The sequence below is a fragment of the Aspergillus mulundensis genome (assembly GCF_003369625.1).
Source record: "Aspergillus mulundensis strain DSM 5745 chromosome Unknown scaffold_15, whole genome shotgun sequence".
In the NCBI taxonomy this organism is placed as follows: Eukaryota; Fungi; Ascomycota; class Eurotiomycetes; order Eurotiales; family Aspergillaceae; genus Aspergillus; species Aspergillus mulundensis.
This window is the reverse complement of record NW_020797903.1, coordinates 637,145-650,964: the sequence shown is the minus strand read 5'-3', so window position 1 is coordinate 650,964 and position 13,820 is coordinate 637,145. Positions and strand designations below refer to the sequence as shown.

The 13,820-nt window shown below is 54.5% G+C and overlaps 5 protein-coding genes across 5 annotated transcripts; 2 read left to right on the top strand and 3 right to left on the bottom strand.

Moving 5' to 3' along the window:
- Positions 1-18: 18 nt before the first annotated feature.
- On the bottom strand, positions 19-1,123 carry DSM5745_10529 (NAD(P)H-dependent flavin oxidoreductase; the record flags this gene model as incomplete). The annotated part of the gene is made up of 3 exons (XM_026752545.1): positions 19-891; positions 944-1,026; positions 1,081-1,123. The coding sequence occupies 3 exons, from the start codon at positions 1,121-1,123 to the stop codon at positions 19-21; spliced, it is 999 nt and encodes a 332-aa protein (XP_026598988.1).
- Positions 1,124-1,669: 546 nt separating this feature from the next.
- DSM5745_10528 (cysteine--tRNA ligase) lies at positions 1,670-4,121 on the bottom strand (the record flags this gene model as incomplete). The annotated part of the gene is made up of 2 exons (XM_026752544.1): positions 1,670-3,778; positions 3,825-4,121. The coding sequence occupies 2 exons, from the start codon at positions 4,119-4,121 to the stop codon at positions 1,670-1,672; spliced, it is 2,406 nt and encodes an 801-aa protein (XP_026598987.1).
- Positions 4,122-4,548: 427 nt separating this feature from the next.
- trm61 (tRNA 1-methyladenosine methyltransferase subunit GCD14) lies at positions 4,549-6,057 on the top strand (the record flags this gene model as incomplete). Its single annotated transcript, XM_026752543.1, has 1 exon — positions 4,549-6,057. One exon carries the CDS (start codon positions 4,549-4,551, stop codon positions 6,055-6,057), a length of 1,509 nt encoding a protein of 502 aa, XP_026598986.1.
- Positions 6,058-6,451: 394 nt separating this feature from the next.
- DSM5745_10526 (UBA/TS-N domain protein) lies at positions 6,452-9,215 on the bottom strand (the record flags this gene model as incomplete). The annotated part of the gene is made up of 2 exons (XM_026752542.1): positions 6,452-6,553; positions 6,615-9,215. The coding sequence occupies 2 exons, from the start codon at positions 9,213-9,215 to the stop codon at positions 6,452-6,454; spliced, it is 2,703 nt and encodes a 900-aa protein (XP_026598985.1).
- Positions 9,216-11,780: 2,565 nt separating this feature from the next.
- On the top strand, positions 11,781-13,485 carry DSM5745_10525 (URC4/urg3 family protein; the record flags this gene model as incomplete). Its single annotated transcript, XM_026752541.1, has 4 exons — positions 11,781-12,122; positions 12,212-12,701; positions 12,751-13,343; positions 13,402-13,485. The coding sequence occupies 4 exons, from the start codon at positions 11,781-11,783 to the stop codon at positions 13,483-13,485; spliced, it is 1,509 nt and encodes a 502-aa protein (XP_026598984.1).
- Between the last annotated feature and the right edge of the window lie 335 nt (positions 13,486-13,820).

The window sequence follows — 13,820 nt, the reverse complement described above, 5'->3', positions numbered from 1 at the left end:
AAACAATCAGCCAGTCAATCACAGCTTACTCTGGGGCGTTGCCTTGTACAACGCCTGCGCCCTGCCCAGCGTCTCCGCAGCCTCCCTCTCAATCCGCGTCAGGAGCTCCCCGCACGTCGGCACATCATGAATAAGCCCAATGACCTGGCCCGCCGTCCACACGCCAAAGTCAACGTCACCGTTCAGAAACACCTCGCGCCCCCTCTTCCCACTCACGAACGGCGCAACCTCCGCGAACTCACCGCTCGTGCTCTCCTTCTCGACCTTCAGCGCTTGCTTCGTGACTTCGTTCGCGAACAGCCGCGTCGTGTTCTTCCATCGCCTCAGCACAAGCGCTGTATCTGTCTCCTCTGCGTCGACAATCGCCTGCTTCACTTTCTGGTGGATCGGCGCTTCGACGGTGCACATGAAGCGCGTCCCCATGTTGATTCCCTCCGCGCCCAGCGCCAGCGCCGCAGCAAGCCCATACCCGTCTGCGAACCCGCCCGAGGCAATGAAGGGGACGCCGAGATCCTGACGCGCACGGCTAAGGAGGATGAAGTTGGTGATGTCGTGCTCGCCGACGTGTCCAGCGCACTCGAAGCCATCGATGGACAGGAAATCAACGCCGAGTTTGACGGCCGATTTGGCGTGCCGGATAGTCGTGCATTTGTGCAGCACTGTGATATTTGCGGCTTTGAGTTGCCGGATTACAGGGCCCGGGTTGTTGCCCGCCGTCTCGACGATCTTGATCCCCTCGTCGATTATCACTTGTGCGTAGGCGCCGTAATCGGGTGGGACGAGGGCCGGTAGGAGGGTGAGGTTGACGCCGAAGGGGTTCTTGGTCATGGAGCGGCATTTGCGGATCTCTTTGCGGAGGTCTTCTGGGGTTGGTTGGGTGAGGGCTGTGAGCTGGAGGGGGTTAGTTGGAGTTCTGTGTAGATTTTGGTCGTCGTAGACGTACGATTCCGAGACCACCGGCGTTGCTGACGGCTGCTGCGAGCTCGGCGTATCCAACCCATTGCATGCCGCCCTGGACGACGGGGACTATGCGAATGAGTTAGTATGAACTTGGCAAGTGTAAGAAGTAGGTGGGTTTACTCCTGATCCCCAGCGCTCTCGTCAACGCAGTGTTGAAGCCCATGGTGCAGGTTCGTTGAAGCGGGGATATCTGATGCTGAGCAGAAGAAAGTATAATATTGGCGTTTGAAAGAGTTGAAAGAAGTCGATATAAGCAAGAAAGGTCTAGGAAGACAAAACGGCGAAACTACCGCGGACCTCTGCTGCGACTGAGGGGACGACGAGTTGCCGAGGTTCTTGTGGGGGTCGGCCCGACCAAGTTGATTTGTCTTCAGGAGTCGCTATGCGGGGATGTCTGGTAGACGGTGGTGTCAGCTTGGTCAAATCATATCCTGGGATCAGCCGAAATGGTAGATGGCCTTGATGGCACCCTGAAGTTGACTTGGTTGAGTGTTGGTTCGTAGACTGGCCTGCATGTGATTGATGTTGAATGTGCACGCCTGACTCCACCCCCAGCCTGTCAGACACCCCGATAATGCATGGATAACCAGCAGACTGTAACAGAGACAAGAGTATGTAGCCATATCAATGATCATATTCAATGCTGCCTGGATATTATAACGCCGTCTATGCTATACCTACCACCGAACTTTTCTATCTAATCAACCCATCATTTACTGCCCTGCTGGCTCGCGAGCCACGCCTCGTGCAGCTTCTTCTGCTGCTCCCAGGTCTTGCGGAGCTTCTTCGAGCGACTCTTCGCGAGCTCCTCTCCAGCGGCATCGCGGGTTGGGAGTCCCTCATCGTCCCATGCACTGTACTCGTTCGTTCGGAACATTTCCAAATGGCTGAGCTTTCCCTTCTCTAGCCTCTTCAGCGCCTCTTTCTCTTTGGCTTCTCGCTCACGTTGCTTCTGCAGCGCCTGCGCAGCCTTCTCCTCACGGGCTTGAATGAGGTCGCGGCTGACGGGGCGGACGATGGCGGGGAGGTTCTCTCGGTCCTCAAGGTAGACACCAATGTCGAACAGATCCACATCACGGACGCGGTCGCAGAGTGCGAGGACCTCCTTTCCGAGATTCTCAGAGTCCTGTAGCGAGGAAACCTTGGTGCGGAAGTTGGTCGCCACGGTAGCGTAGGGTTGGGCGGCCTTTGTCGCTGTCTCAGGGACAGCGCCTTGTTCGACAATCTTGGAGATCTCGCCTGCGTTGAGCGTCTTGGCCCGCGCATACTGCCGCAGAGCATCACGCATGGCTGAAAGGGGGAATAAGAATGGCTTGCCCTCTTCAGGAACGTCAATACCACTCCATCCGATTTCTTGCGTGTCGGCAGGTGTCTGGCCATTAAGACCAAGCACGTTGACCATATAAGTCACCCATCGAGCAATCGCTTCGACATCCTTGGAGTTCAACGTCGACTTATCGGCACTGTTGTATTTGGTGATAAGCTCAGAGATCGAGTTCATCACGCCCGGGGTGTTGAATGAATCGCAAAGGTGCTCGTTCACAGCAGTCTTGGTCGCCTCCAATGCCTCGGCAAGAGTGGAGTCCGTACCTGACGTGGCTCCTTGGAAGGTGGCAGGGTCTCTAACCCTAATAAAGAAGTTGTTCAGCTTGTCCTCCCACGAGTTGCCGGCGCTGACGAGCTCGTCGGTGATTTCAACGCCGTCCTTCCAACCGCCAAGCAGGAAAACAATTCGCAGACTTCGCGGCGTCCATTCCTTCCTCTCAAGTGCCTCGCGAATGGTTGTGAAGTTCTTTAAAGACTTGGACATCTTGGACCCCTGAATGGACAAGTGGCCCATGTGCAGGAAGTAGTTGACCCACTGGTCACCATGGGAGTGCCAGTACGCTTCACTCTGCGCCAACTCGTTGTCGTGATGAGGGAACGCAAGGTCGATGCCACCAGAGTGAATGTCCATCTGCTTGCCGAGACGGGCAGACGCCATGGCCGAACATTCGATATGCCACCCCGGCCGGCCTCGACCCCATGAGCTAGACCAGCTGGGCTCACCAGGCTTCGACGCCTTCCAAAGAACAAAGTCAGATTTGGAGCGCTTCTCCGTAGTCTTGTTGGCTAATGAGCCTTCTCCTTCGGCGAGGAGCTTGTTGTCCGAACGGCTCCAAGGCTCAAGACGGGCATAAGGGAAACCAGCGGCTTCAAAAGCATTGATATCAAAGTAAACCGAACCATCTGCCGAGACATAACCAAACTTGTTTTCCACAATCTTTTCCACAAAGTCGGCGACCTCCTGGCCGTACTCGGTCACTCGAGTTAACTCGTCTGGTCGAAGCACGTTCAAGTCATCCATGTCCTTCATGAACCGATCCTCGTACTTTCGCGTCAACTTCGTGAAAATTGCGTGATCGTCCGCGTCAATCGAGGAACCCTCAAGCGCATCTAGGTACGGCAGCAAGAGGTCTTGCGCATCGGTGTAAAACCGCTCCGGGAAAGTTCCTTGCGCGATCTTGTCGAGCTTCTCCGCCTCCGCAATAACACTCGCTGCTGACAGCACCGTCTTGATATGCATCTTGACCTTTGCTTCGTCATCTCCGGCTTTCTCATTGCCCGGTAAAGGTCCTCCGCTTAGAATAGTCGCATAAACCTTCTCCACCTCCTTCGAGTACTCCGAGGGGGAAATCTCGGGGCTCAGTAGCGGCAGGTTCTTCTTCAGGTAGGCGGCATATGCTTTCTTCGCGAAATCAAGAACTTCGTCGTCGATCGTAGGGTGAGCCGTCACGAACTTTGTAAACAAATGCTGTTGCCGAGCCCGGAGGATAATCTAACGCCGTTAATTGAGGATCCTGGAACTTAACTAGACATTATACCTTATCATCGACATCGGTAATGTTCATAACAAAATGCACGTTGAACTTGAAGTAATCCCGCATGATACGGCGGATAATATCCGTGCTGACATAGTTCCTAGCATGACCCAGATGCGCATCGTCATATACCGTTGGTCCGCACGCATACCATGTTACCTTCTTGCCCTGAGGGTCGATCGGAATGAACGGCGTCTTCGACTTGGTGAGGGAGTTGTAGACCTTCAGCGAAGGCAGCGATTGCGCTTCAGGATGAGCAGTCGGCTGGCGCCATGCTGGCTGCTCGCGCGCGGTAGCCATGAATCTAGAAAAAAATGATAGCTGAGAAGAAAGCACCGGCCGAGCAGATCGGATGGATGAAAGAAGGCGAAGATGCCGGAGTGGGAAGAGGGGCATCAAGAAGAAACAAAAAAGTGGGGGATCCAAGGGCCTAAGCAATAATAGAGGGGTTGAGCTGCTTCCACCAAAACGAGTCATCCTTGATTGGCGGCCTGAGAATTGAGGAACGAGCCGATCCATGCAAGGGGCGGTGAGTGTATCCTCCAATCAGAGCTGGAGGAAGCATGCGGCCCTGAGCCCTAACCTGCGGCCAAATCCGGCTTAGCGGGGAAGATTCCGTCTAGATCTTCATGATGTCCATCGCGAAGAGAACGCTGAGCTCCATTATAGCCTGAGAACGGCATTTGCGAACTCCTCCGTGCCAGTCTAGCTACCGCAGCGGCCCAAGATGCCTTCTCCCTTCCTAACCCCGAGCTCCCACTCCGAGCTGGGCCAGCTCGCCCTCCTCCATCTTCGCCGCGACAATACCATCCCGGCCGTCCTCCGCCTCCATGACGACGAAAACTTAGGCTACAAGGAAGGAAACGTAACAAACACCCGGTTTGGCTCATTTCCGCACAGTACGCTTCATGATAAACCATGGGGCTCCCAGATCATAGCCTCAAAGGTCGACACGGGCTCGCGCGGCCGTGCGAATCTCAAAAAGCGCAAAGCAGCCCAGCTCGACTCTCCCAGCGGAACCGGCGGCGATGAAGACGCCGACGCCGACAGCAGCAAACCAACACGCGAAGCTCCCGTCGCCGCAGCAAGCGGTTTCCTTCATATCCTCCGCCCGACCCCGGAGCTTTGGACCGCCTCGCTCCCCCACCGCACCCAAGTCGTCTACACTCCAGACTACAGCTACGTCCTGCACAGGCTCGGCGTGCGCCCCGGATCAACGCTCATCGAAGCCGGTGCTGGAAGCGGCTCCTTCACACATGCGGCCGTGCGCGCCGTCTTCAACGGGTATCCCGAGACCACAGATACAACCCAACCACCAACAAAGCGTCGCCGTCGCCTCGGTAAAGTATGCAGCTTCGAGTTCCACGCGCAGCGCGCCGACAAAGTCCGCGAGGAGATTCATGAGCATGGCCTCGACGGCCTCGACTACGTCACCCACCGCGACGTCTACCAGGACGGGTTCCTGCTTAACGACGCCGACGGCAAGCCATCCATATCCCCCAAGGCGAACGCCATCTTCCTCGACCTGCCGGCCCCCTGGCTCGCACTAAAACACCTCGTCCGGAACCCTGAATCCGGCGCGGAATCACCACTTGATCCTGCTGCCCCAGCCCACATCTGCACGTTCTCGCCGTGCATGGAACAGGTCCAGCGCACGATCAGCGCGCTTCGCCAGCACGGATGGCTGCATATCTCGATGGTCGAACTCCAGCACCGCCGGATAGAGGTTAAGCGCGAGAAGACAGGGTTAGAATTCGAGGGCGTCCGCGGCGCAAACGTGTTCCCCCGCAACGTCGAAGATGCCGTGCAGAAGATGCGCGTCGTCGAGGAACGTTCCCTCCGCTTCCGCGACGTCGTACAGCAGCAGGAACAAGAACAGGAACAGGAACAGGAAGGAGACGAAACCACAACACAACCGCAAACCGCGACACAAACGCCATCAGACCTACCCACATTCACACCATCCTCCAATCTCGAAAACATCCCGCCCTACGCGCAGGGCCGCCTTGTGCACCGCACCGAGCCGGATCTCAAAACACACACTTCGTATCTTGTCTTCGCCGTTCTGCCGCGCGAGTGGACGGAGGAGGATGAGCTCAAGTGTGCGGAGAAGTGGCCGAGTCAGCTTGTGGATGAGGAGGGGGTCCAACCTGCTAAGGGGAAGAGCCGGCGGCAGATGAAGAGGGAGGCGAAGGCCGCGGGTGGCAGTAAGAATGGGAATGAGAATCAGGGGTAGGAACAGACTTAGTTGGGAATATAAATGGTGTGACTTTATAGCGATTAGACATACAGAGGTACGGGTTTCGGTTCAATTCAAGGCGTGGATATACCTCCCTCCCGCATGGGGCCGTAGACGGGATGATGTGCATAAGCTTACTCAGGTCAGAGCAACGGCAAATAGATCTCGATGTCAGGGTACAGTACCCTAAGTGTAAATTCTTATTTGTCATGCGGCTAGAGCGCACATCTATATACAGAATATGAAAGGGGATATCACATCATATCAGAAAACCGCAGGGAAGTATCACTAGTGTTCTGCGGCGAACGCCAATGGAAAGCAAGAGAAGACCAGCAAACAGCGTGGTCGAAGTAGTAGAGTTGATAAAGGCTGAGGTTTGTGGACGAGCAAGTTAAAGATTATTCTCCACCCTGAACTTATCCCACGCTTCGTTTAGTACGCCAAACACTGCACCGGCAATCATGCGTTGTTCGGTTGTGGCATTCGTTGGGATCTATGAGAAGATTTTTCAGTTACAGATGTTAAAGTAACAGAGGTGGTCGGCGTCGTCATACCTTGTCGGGATGCACCTTGGCAATGCCCTTCATGTACTGAATCTTGACCTTGTTCGGCATGATCAACTCAGACATGTTGATCTTCTTCCAATTGGCCTCGGGCCACAGAACGGTATCCAGACTACCCAGGAGAGCGCGCAGATTGTCCTGTTTTCCGCCCTTCCACGCTGCTAGACGCGCATCGACAACATCCGTTAGCGCAAACTTTTCCTCGTCGCTACGTTCCGCGGCCTGGTTGGCTTCACGGAGACGATTGACAGCGTCGAATGATGATGCCGAGTTAGATGCTGACGGTGCCCCCTGCAAGTCGTCTAGAGCAGATGTCTTCTTCTTGGGCGCCGGGGCCGCGGGCCGTCTTACAGGATTAGACGGTTTAGGCGCCGGCTTACTGATGCCGGCAGCCTTCTCGCAACGGTTGCGGCCTTGAATACTCGTGCTTCCGCCATGACCGTTCTCCACGGCCTGTTTCCACATTTGGGCGGCGTCCGCCCATTTTTCCAACTGCTCTAGGGCCTCTGCTTTGCGCATCAGGGCTTTGCCGTAGAAGTCCTTCATTGGTTTGTGAGGCTCGCCGTTGCAAAGATCGATGGTTTCAGACTCGCCCTTTGCAGGACCAATCAGTTCTAAGATAGAGTCTGCGTCGCTGATTGCTACTTTTGGCTCGCCAACTTTGAGAGCGGTCATCGCACGGTTACTGCGGATAACAATGATAATAGGGTGTTTGTCGGGCAGAGCTGAGAGTGCGGTTGAGAACGCCTGATGAGCAACGGCGTAGTCACCTCTCTTGTAGGCTTCAGCTGCCTTTTCACGCTGGGAGTGTGCAGACGAAAGGGCACTTTGTGAAACCCGTGGTATGACTCGAGGAGGAGCTTTTGGCCGCGATGGCAAAGCTGCAGAGGGCGCCGCCTTCGTAGGCCGTGGAGCCGACGGCGGAGGAGTTGGCTTGGCAGTAGGCTGTGGAGCTTCGGAGTCGAATAGATCGATGCCCTGACTCGGGGCTGGTTGAGGTGGCGGCTGGGCAACAGGACGTTTTCTCCGCGCAGGGCTAACATACGCCTGGGCCGACTGTTCTTCCACCGCTACCTTCGATAACCGGGACCTTGCATCCCTCGGTTCTGGTGCCGGCTGTTGACGCATGAAGGCAGGTTGCTGTAGACGCTTCTCGCGAGAATGACCTTCTTGCCGTCGAGGTTCGCTAACTGTACGTGCAGGTCCCTCTTCCACCCGTGTAGGGTTACGGCGGGGCCGAGGCGGGCCGCCGGATTCTAGCAGAAGAGCCTCATCCGTAAAATCATTGCGAGGCGGCTGCGGCTGCGAACGTCCTCTGGGAATTGTTTCAGGGTTAGAAGCTTCTCTCATCCACTTTGGCTGGCCTGGATCATGATCTGCGTTGAACTCATTCACTACTTGCTGCATCTTCTTGCTGCCAGTTTTCCAGAGCGAGTTTGCCGTCTTTAGGAAACTGGTACCGAAATTTGCAGCAATCTGGGACGGATCCATGTCTGCAGATGAAGGCGAACTGGCTTCGTTGCGACTTTTTGGTGCGCGAGATCGTTCAGCCTGCAACCACAAGGGCATATCGGGATCTGGTCTCTGAGTCCGGTCTCGGCTCTGGCCCGAATGATTGGGGCGACGCTCGGTGGGAGCCGATCTGTTCTGAGATCTCTGCCGAGATTCTTCGTGCGCCTGAGTTAGAAGGAGACCAACAGCTGCTTGCACGTCGGTGCCAGACGATGTCATCTTTAGAGCCTGGCTAGCTTTGTCTGCGGGGAAGCCCATATCGACTAGTTCTGCAATGGCACGATCTACCCCGCTTGTTGGCTTAGAAGAAGGTTGCTCTTGCCTCTCAACTCTAGGGGAATCCTTCTTTGGAGGCGCTGGCGGTGGTAGCTCAGAAACGGGCTTGCCCAGCAAGCCCAAGAAATCGTCGTCGTCGTTTTGAGAAGGCTGGGGCGCAGGTTGGGATTTAGGCTTCAACTCATTGAGACCAAAGGGATCATCGTCATCATTGAATGACATGTCATTGCTCGGCGGCAAAGGACTCGGTCCGTTGGCGTTTCGCGGCCCACCAGTCGACACCTGAAGGGAAGGGCTGGGGCTTGGGACAGGGAAGTGGGTAGATGCATCCACGGGCGCCGAGGCGTTGAAGGCGGCGAGCAGATCATCTTCATCCGGAGACGATGTGTTATTCCGCGAAGGCGTCATACCAGACGCAAAAGGATTGTTGTTGCTCCCTCCTTTCTCCAAGCTATTCCAGAATTGAGCGTTCTGCCCTCCATATTGTGATTCGTATCGTGCGCGATTCTCTGCTTCTTTCCTGGCCTTCTCCTCTTGTAGCCTTTTCTGTTGCTCAATGAGAGGGAGATTTTTGGTCGTGTTTGAAGCTCCAAATGATACTAGGTTTGCGAAACTGTCTCCGCTGGGAGTGGCAGGCTTGGATGGGGGGTTCGACGGTCCGGAGGAGGCAGAAAGGGGAGTAGATCGGCCTGAGGTGTTGCTGGGTCTGGCGGCTGGAAACAGGTAGCTGGAACCCATTGGCGGAGGCTTAGGGGCATCATTGGGAGAGTTGGAGCTCCAACTGAGGCCGTTCAGGTCATCCATTGTAAATGAGTGCTTCCGTGGTCTGGACATTAGGCACTTCCGACAACTTATGGGGCGGGGTATTTTAACTCACCACGTGGTGCGAATCGGATCGGTGCAATCGAAATATATGCAATTTTATAAGGTAGAAGTCGACATTACAAAAGTCGTTTCAATAACGAGCGAATCCATCAACCCTGTAAAGCTGTAGATGGTTCCCCTGGAGCGTCATGGGCGGCTATGTGGCTCGTGGGCGTGGCTGATTGCGTGACCGCTCGCCGATAGATAACATTCTGCCGGATTCTTACTACCGCCTCACTATCTCCATGTCACGTGTATCTTGCATATCAAACCGGCCAAGCTACTTGAACCAGGAACATTGAGCGATTGGAGGAGCCAGCCATCAACGCGATGGACAAGCTAGGGTGCGGCATTTAGTTTTGAAGCTTAAGTCGGACATGTCTATTCCGATTGCATACGGAGTGTCAGTTGGCAAACGATCATCCATGTGCGCAAGCGACGCAGGAACCTGGATGTAATGTTCTTCTTCCCTGGTAATGGTCCCTCAAGGCCATGTTTATTGACACCAAACTACTCCGCAAGTTCAAGCCTAGGTCTGGAGTTGAATCGGAGGGAGTATCACCGATTCACCAAGATCACAGATGATCGAGTCCTTCTAGCTTTTGGGGCTTCCAGACTGTCCCTCCCAGACTTCGGCGTCGGCGGAGGTGGAGTCGCAAGGTTGAATCATGGTCAAGCATGGACTGATTTCAATCTGAATTTGATGAAGTGGTGAAGGGTGGACCGAGCATGGACCATTCTGGATCGTGGATGCCAACCCTTTAATCATATCGGATTGGCGCAGGCTGTATTTTCCAGCCACCCGTCGGACATGTCAGTTCTCATTTCCGGGTCAATAACAGCGACAGATTGCTACGGCGCTTTATTTCCATCTCGATGAACGTTCAGGGATGAGACGGGCTGCGAGCAAGGATAACAAGATCGATCCGATACCGAAGAAACGCCGAAAGGCAATGGCAAGGCGATACAAGTTAAGTTTGTACAACGTTCGGGTCCAAAATAGCGTCAACCTTGCTCAAAACCTTGAGGATGATGTTGGTCTAGTGTGCTGCGCGTAAGAGCCATGCTTCCACGAGCTCAGCCATGAGGGCAAAACGGCCGCGGCGCCGCGCGGAGCCGGAGAGAGAAGGGGCTCCACCAAGGCAGACCATTGTCGTTAGTGGCTCGCTCTGACTGGCTTGGGCGCCCAAACTTTAAAGATGAAACCACTCCGGCCGACCCAGCACTGTGGCCAGGGGGCACTGGCCATGTCGACCATATAGACGAGTCACGGAGGGAGGGTGACAAGCAGCCACGGGTGAGGGGTCTGCTGTATGTAACACAGTAGTGGTCCGTAATGCATGTCTATCATTCTCGTCATCAGTACTTTTGAGCTTCCGCTGTCAAAAGTACAAGGTTCCAGAACTGGAGACCGGGGTGGGCCCATATTGAAGTCTTTTCACGAGGATTTGATTTTGGTTCCTGTCCTGACTGATACAAATGAATGATACCCAACTCCCAAGTCGAGGCTGACGGGATTATTAATGCGCAGGGCTGTCACTGTCAGTGTCATATATGAGTACGTAACTAGACCGGCCCCAGTGGAGGCATAACAAAGGATGCTATGACCATGGAATAGAACCTTCATCTCCCGTGCCTTGCATCATGGTGGGGAGTCGATAATCCGCATCACTATAGGCATATACAACCAATGGTCCAATATACAGCCAAAATAGATCCCATCGGGGCCTTTGCTGTGTCTGTTCAGGAACCCGACGATCGGCCTGCGGTGTCGTCGCAACATGGCACTGCTACCATAATCTACTGTGTAATGGTGTAAAATACATGTGACGAATGATGCTCTAGGTATCAAACGCTAGCACTTCGCCGGCCTCCAAGCTCCCCACCTCCCGACTCCGAGCCTCGACGAACTGACGAGTTATAACCAGCTATCCCGGTCGTCTAACGGACCTGCCCTTTTGTGCTCGACAACTGTTGGAACTTGCGCGAACCTCCTTTTCGCCCCGATCATGTTCTCTTAATTCGCCTTCCCCTCCCAGCCTGGTCCGACCGCCCCGCCCCGGCCTCTGCCTCGATTTCAGGTACCACCACCCTCTCCCCTCCAGATTCTTGGACCCTTCATGGTTCCCATCTTCTTTCTTTCTCTCTGAAAGGCCGGAAAAAGCACTCCATCGATTCAAGGCATGGGAAAGAGGTGAAAAGCCATCCAAGCGAAAAAAGATATCTGAAGAAATCCCATAGCGGGCATCTCTGCAGATCATCATCTTTTCTGTACCTCCCCTCCCCTCTCCTCCCTGAGTCTGACTCTGGCAGCCTGGCTCTGTGGTGAGGCTGCTCAGCCGAGTCTATGAGTCCGTGAGTCGATTTGGGCAAGTCCACTAACTCGGCTGCTCCCTTTTAGCTTGTGCTGCTCGGCCGCTTTCTTCAGGACAGACAATCCCATTGTCATCCCGTCCTCATTTTCTCGCCGTCCCCCTCCCGCACTGACCCCTGCACGCCTCCGCCATGGGTATCTTCAAGCGCAAGGACTCCAAGAATTCCATCCAAGCGACGGAAAAGGACGATCGCGATTCTTTCGTATCCGTGAACAGCGCTCGGACTTCCAATGCGTCCTTGAGATCTCCCGGCTACAAGGGCAGCGGATTGCCCTCTTCTATCCCTGAGCTGGCAATCGCTGGCCCACCTGATCCAGCCCTAGATCCGGCCGCCTACCTGCGTAGCATCCATGCTATCCGACAGAGGTCACACGTTATTCTCCGAAAAGCGAAGAGGAATCAGCTTAATCATTTCGATGTCGACATGACCAAATTCGCCGAAACGGCGTCCTATGTGGTTTCCATCATAAAGGTGAGCCGACAACTTTATCCTGCTTTTACTCCACCACGATTTGTTTCCTCTCCATTCTGTATGCTCACTATCGTCACCTCGCGATGTAGAGAGATTATGCGCCCGATTACTCGTCGATTCCTCCCCATGGCCGTTGGCAACATTTCGACGTGGGCGGAAGACCCCGTGTCAACCAACTGCTTCAGTCGTGGCCTAGCACCATCGACGCTCAGGAGCGTACCCGACGATTGATCGATCTCTTTGTGGTGTCGGTGCTCCTGGACGCTGGTGCCGGGAACAAATGGTCATACAAGTCCAAGGAGTCCGGTAAGATCTACTCGCGCAGCGAGGGCCTTGCGGTAGCCACGCTGGAGATGTTCAAGAGTGGGCTTTTTAGCAGCGATCCAACGGAGCCTTGTCAGGTCGACGGAGCAGGGCTGAAGAAGATTAACGTTCAGGTGCTGGCCAAGGCATTCCAGCACTCGGAATCCAACCCACTGGCAGGCATTGACGGCCGTGCGGGACTTCTGGTGAGACTCGCGGATGCATTAAACCACCAAGATTTCTTCGGTGTAGATGCGAGGCCAGGAAACATGCTTGGTAAGGCTGCGCGAATCAGGATTCATTGTCCTGGAGCTAATCTTGACAGACTACCTCCTTTCACACCCATCCACATTAGCTTCATCCGTGCCTATTGTTCCGATCACGACACTATGGACGGTTCTCATGGACGGCTTCGCTTCTATATGGCCCCCTTCCCGGACACGAGTTGATGGCTTGAGCATTGGCGACGCCTGGCCATGCTCCGACCTCCCCCGATCCCCTCCAGCAAACCCCTGGGAATCCATCGTCCCATTCCACAAGCTCACCCAGTGGCTGTGTTATTCGATCATGGTCCCGATGTCGAAACTGATGAAGATCCACTTCGCTGGCAGTGAACTTCTTACTGGACTTCCCGAGTACCGAAATGGCGGTCTCCTGATTGATCTGGGTCTGCTGACTCTCAAGCCGGCTGACCTTGAGCGGGGACTTGCGGCATACAGAGACAATGCGCAAATCAAGGGACAGCCTAGCATGGAAGTTGTGCCTCTTTTCTCCACTGATGATGATGTGGTGGTAGAATGGCGAGCACTTACTGTCGGCTTCCTGGATGACCTCCTGGAGGAGGTCAATGGACAGCTGGGTCTTCTTGGAGAGGATCAACTCTCATTGGCCCAGATGCTTGAGGCCGGAACATGGAAGGTAAATGACTGATCACAAACACCCGCATCGAGATATGCTCCTGCTAACTGATACTTAGGGTGGTCGCGAAATCGCCGAAGTCTCAAGGCCAAACACGAAAGAGCCCCCTATCATGATCCGATCCGACGGCACCGTATTCTAATTTGCGCCTGATTCCTGCATTCTTGCCGAACTTCCGTTTAAGATACCAGACGCCAGCGTGATGTTAGAATAGCTGGGGCTCATTTACGAGATTTAACGACCATGGTCCATGTGTACGCTTTCTATCCTTTCAATCCTTTTCTTCTTCAATTCGTCCATCCACTGCTTTCTTCCATTTACTTCATATTCCCCACTTCATCTTTCAAGTTCTATTCGAGTCGATGCACTATTGGTGTAAATAATTCTTTTCGGCGAGTTTCATTCTTGTATACTTCTTGAGCAACCGAGGCAAGAATTAGTGACTTCGGTTCTTTCGGACGGACCTGGCGGCGGCGA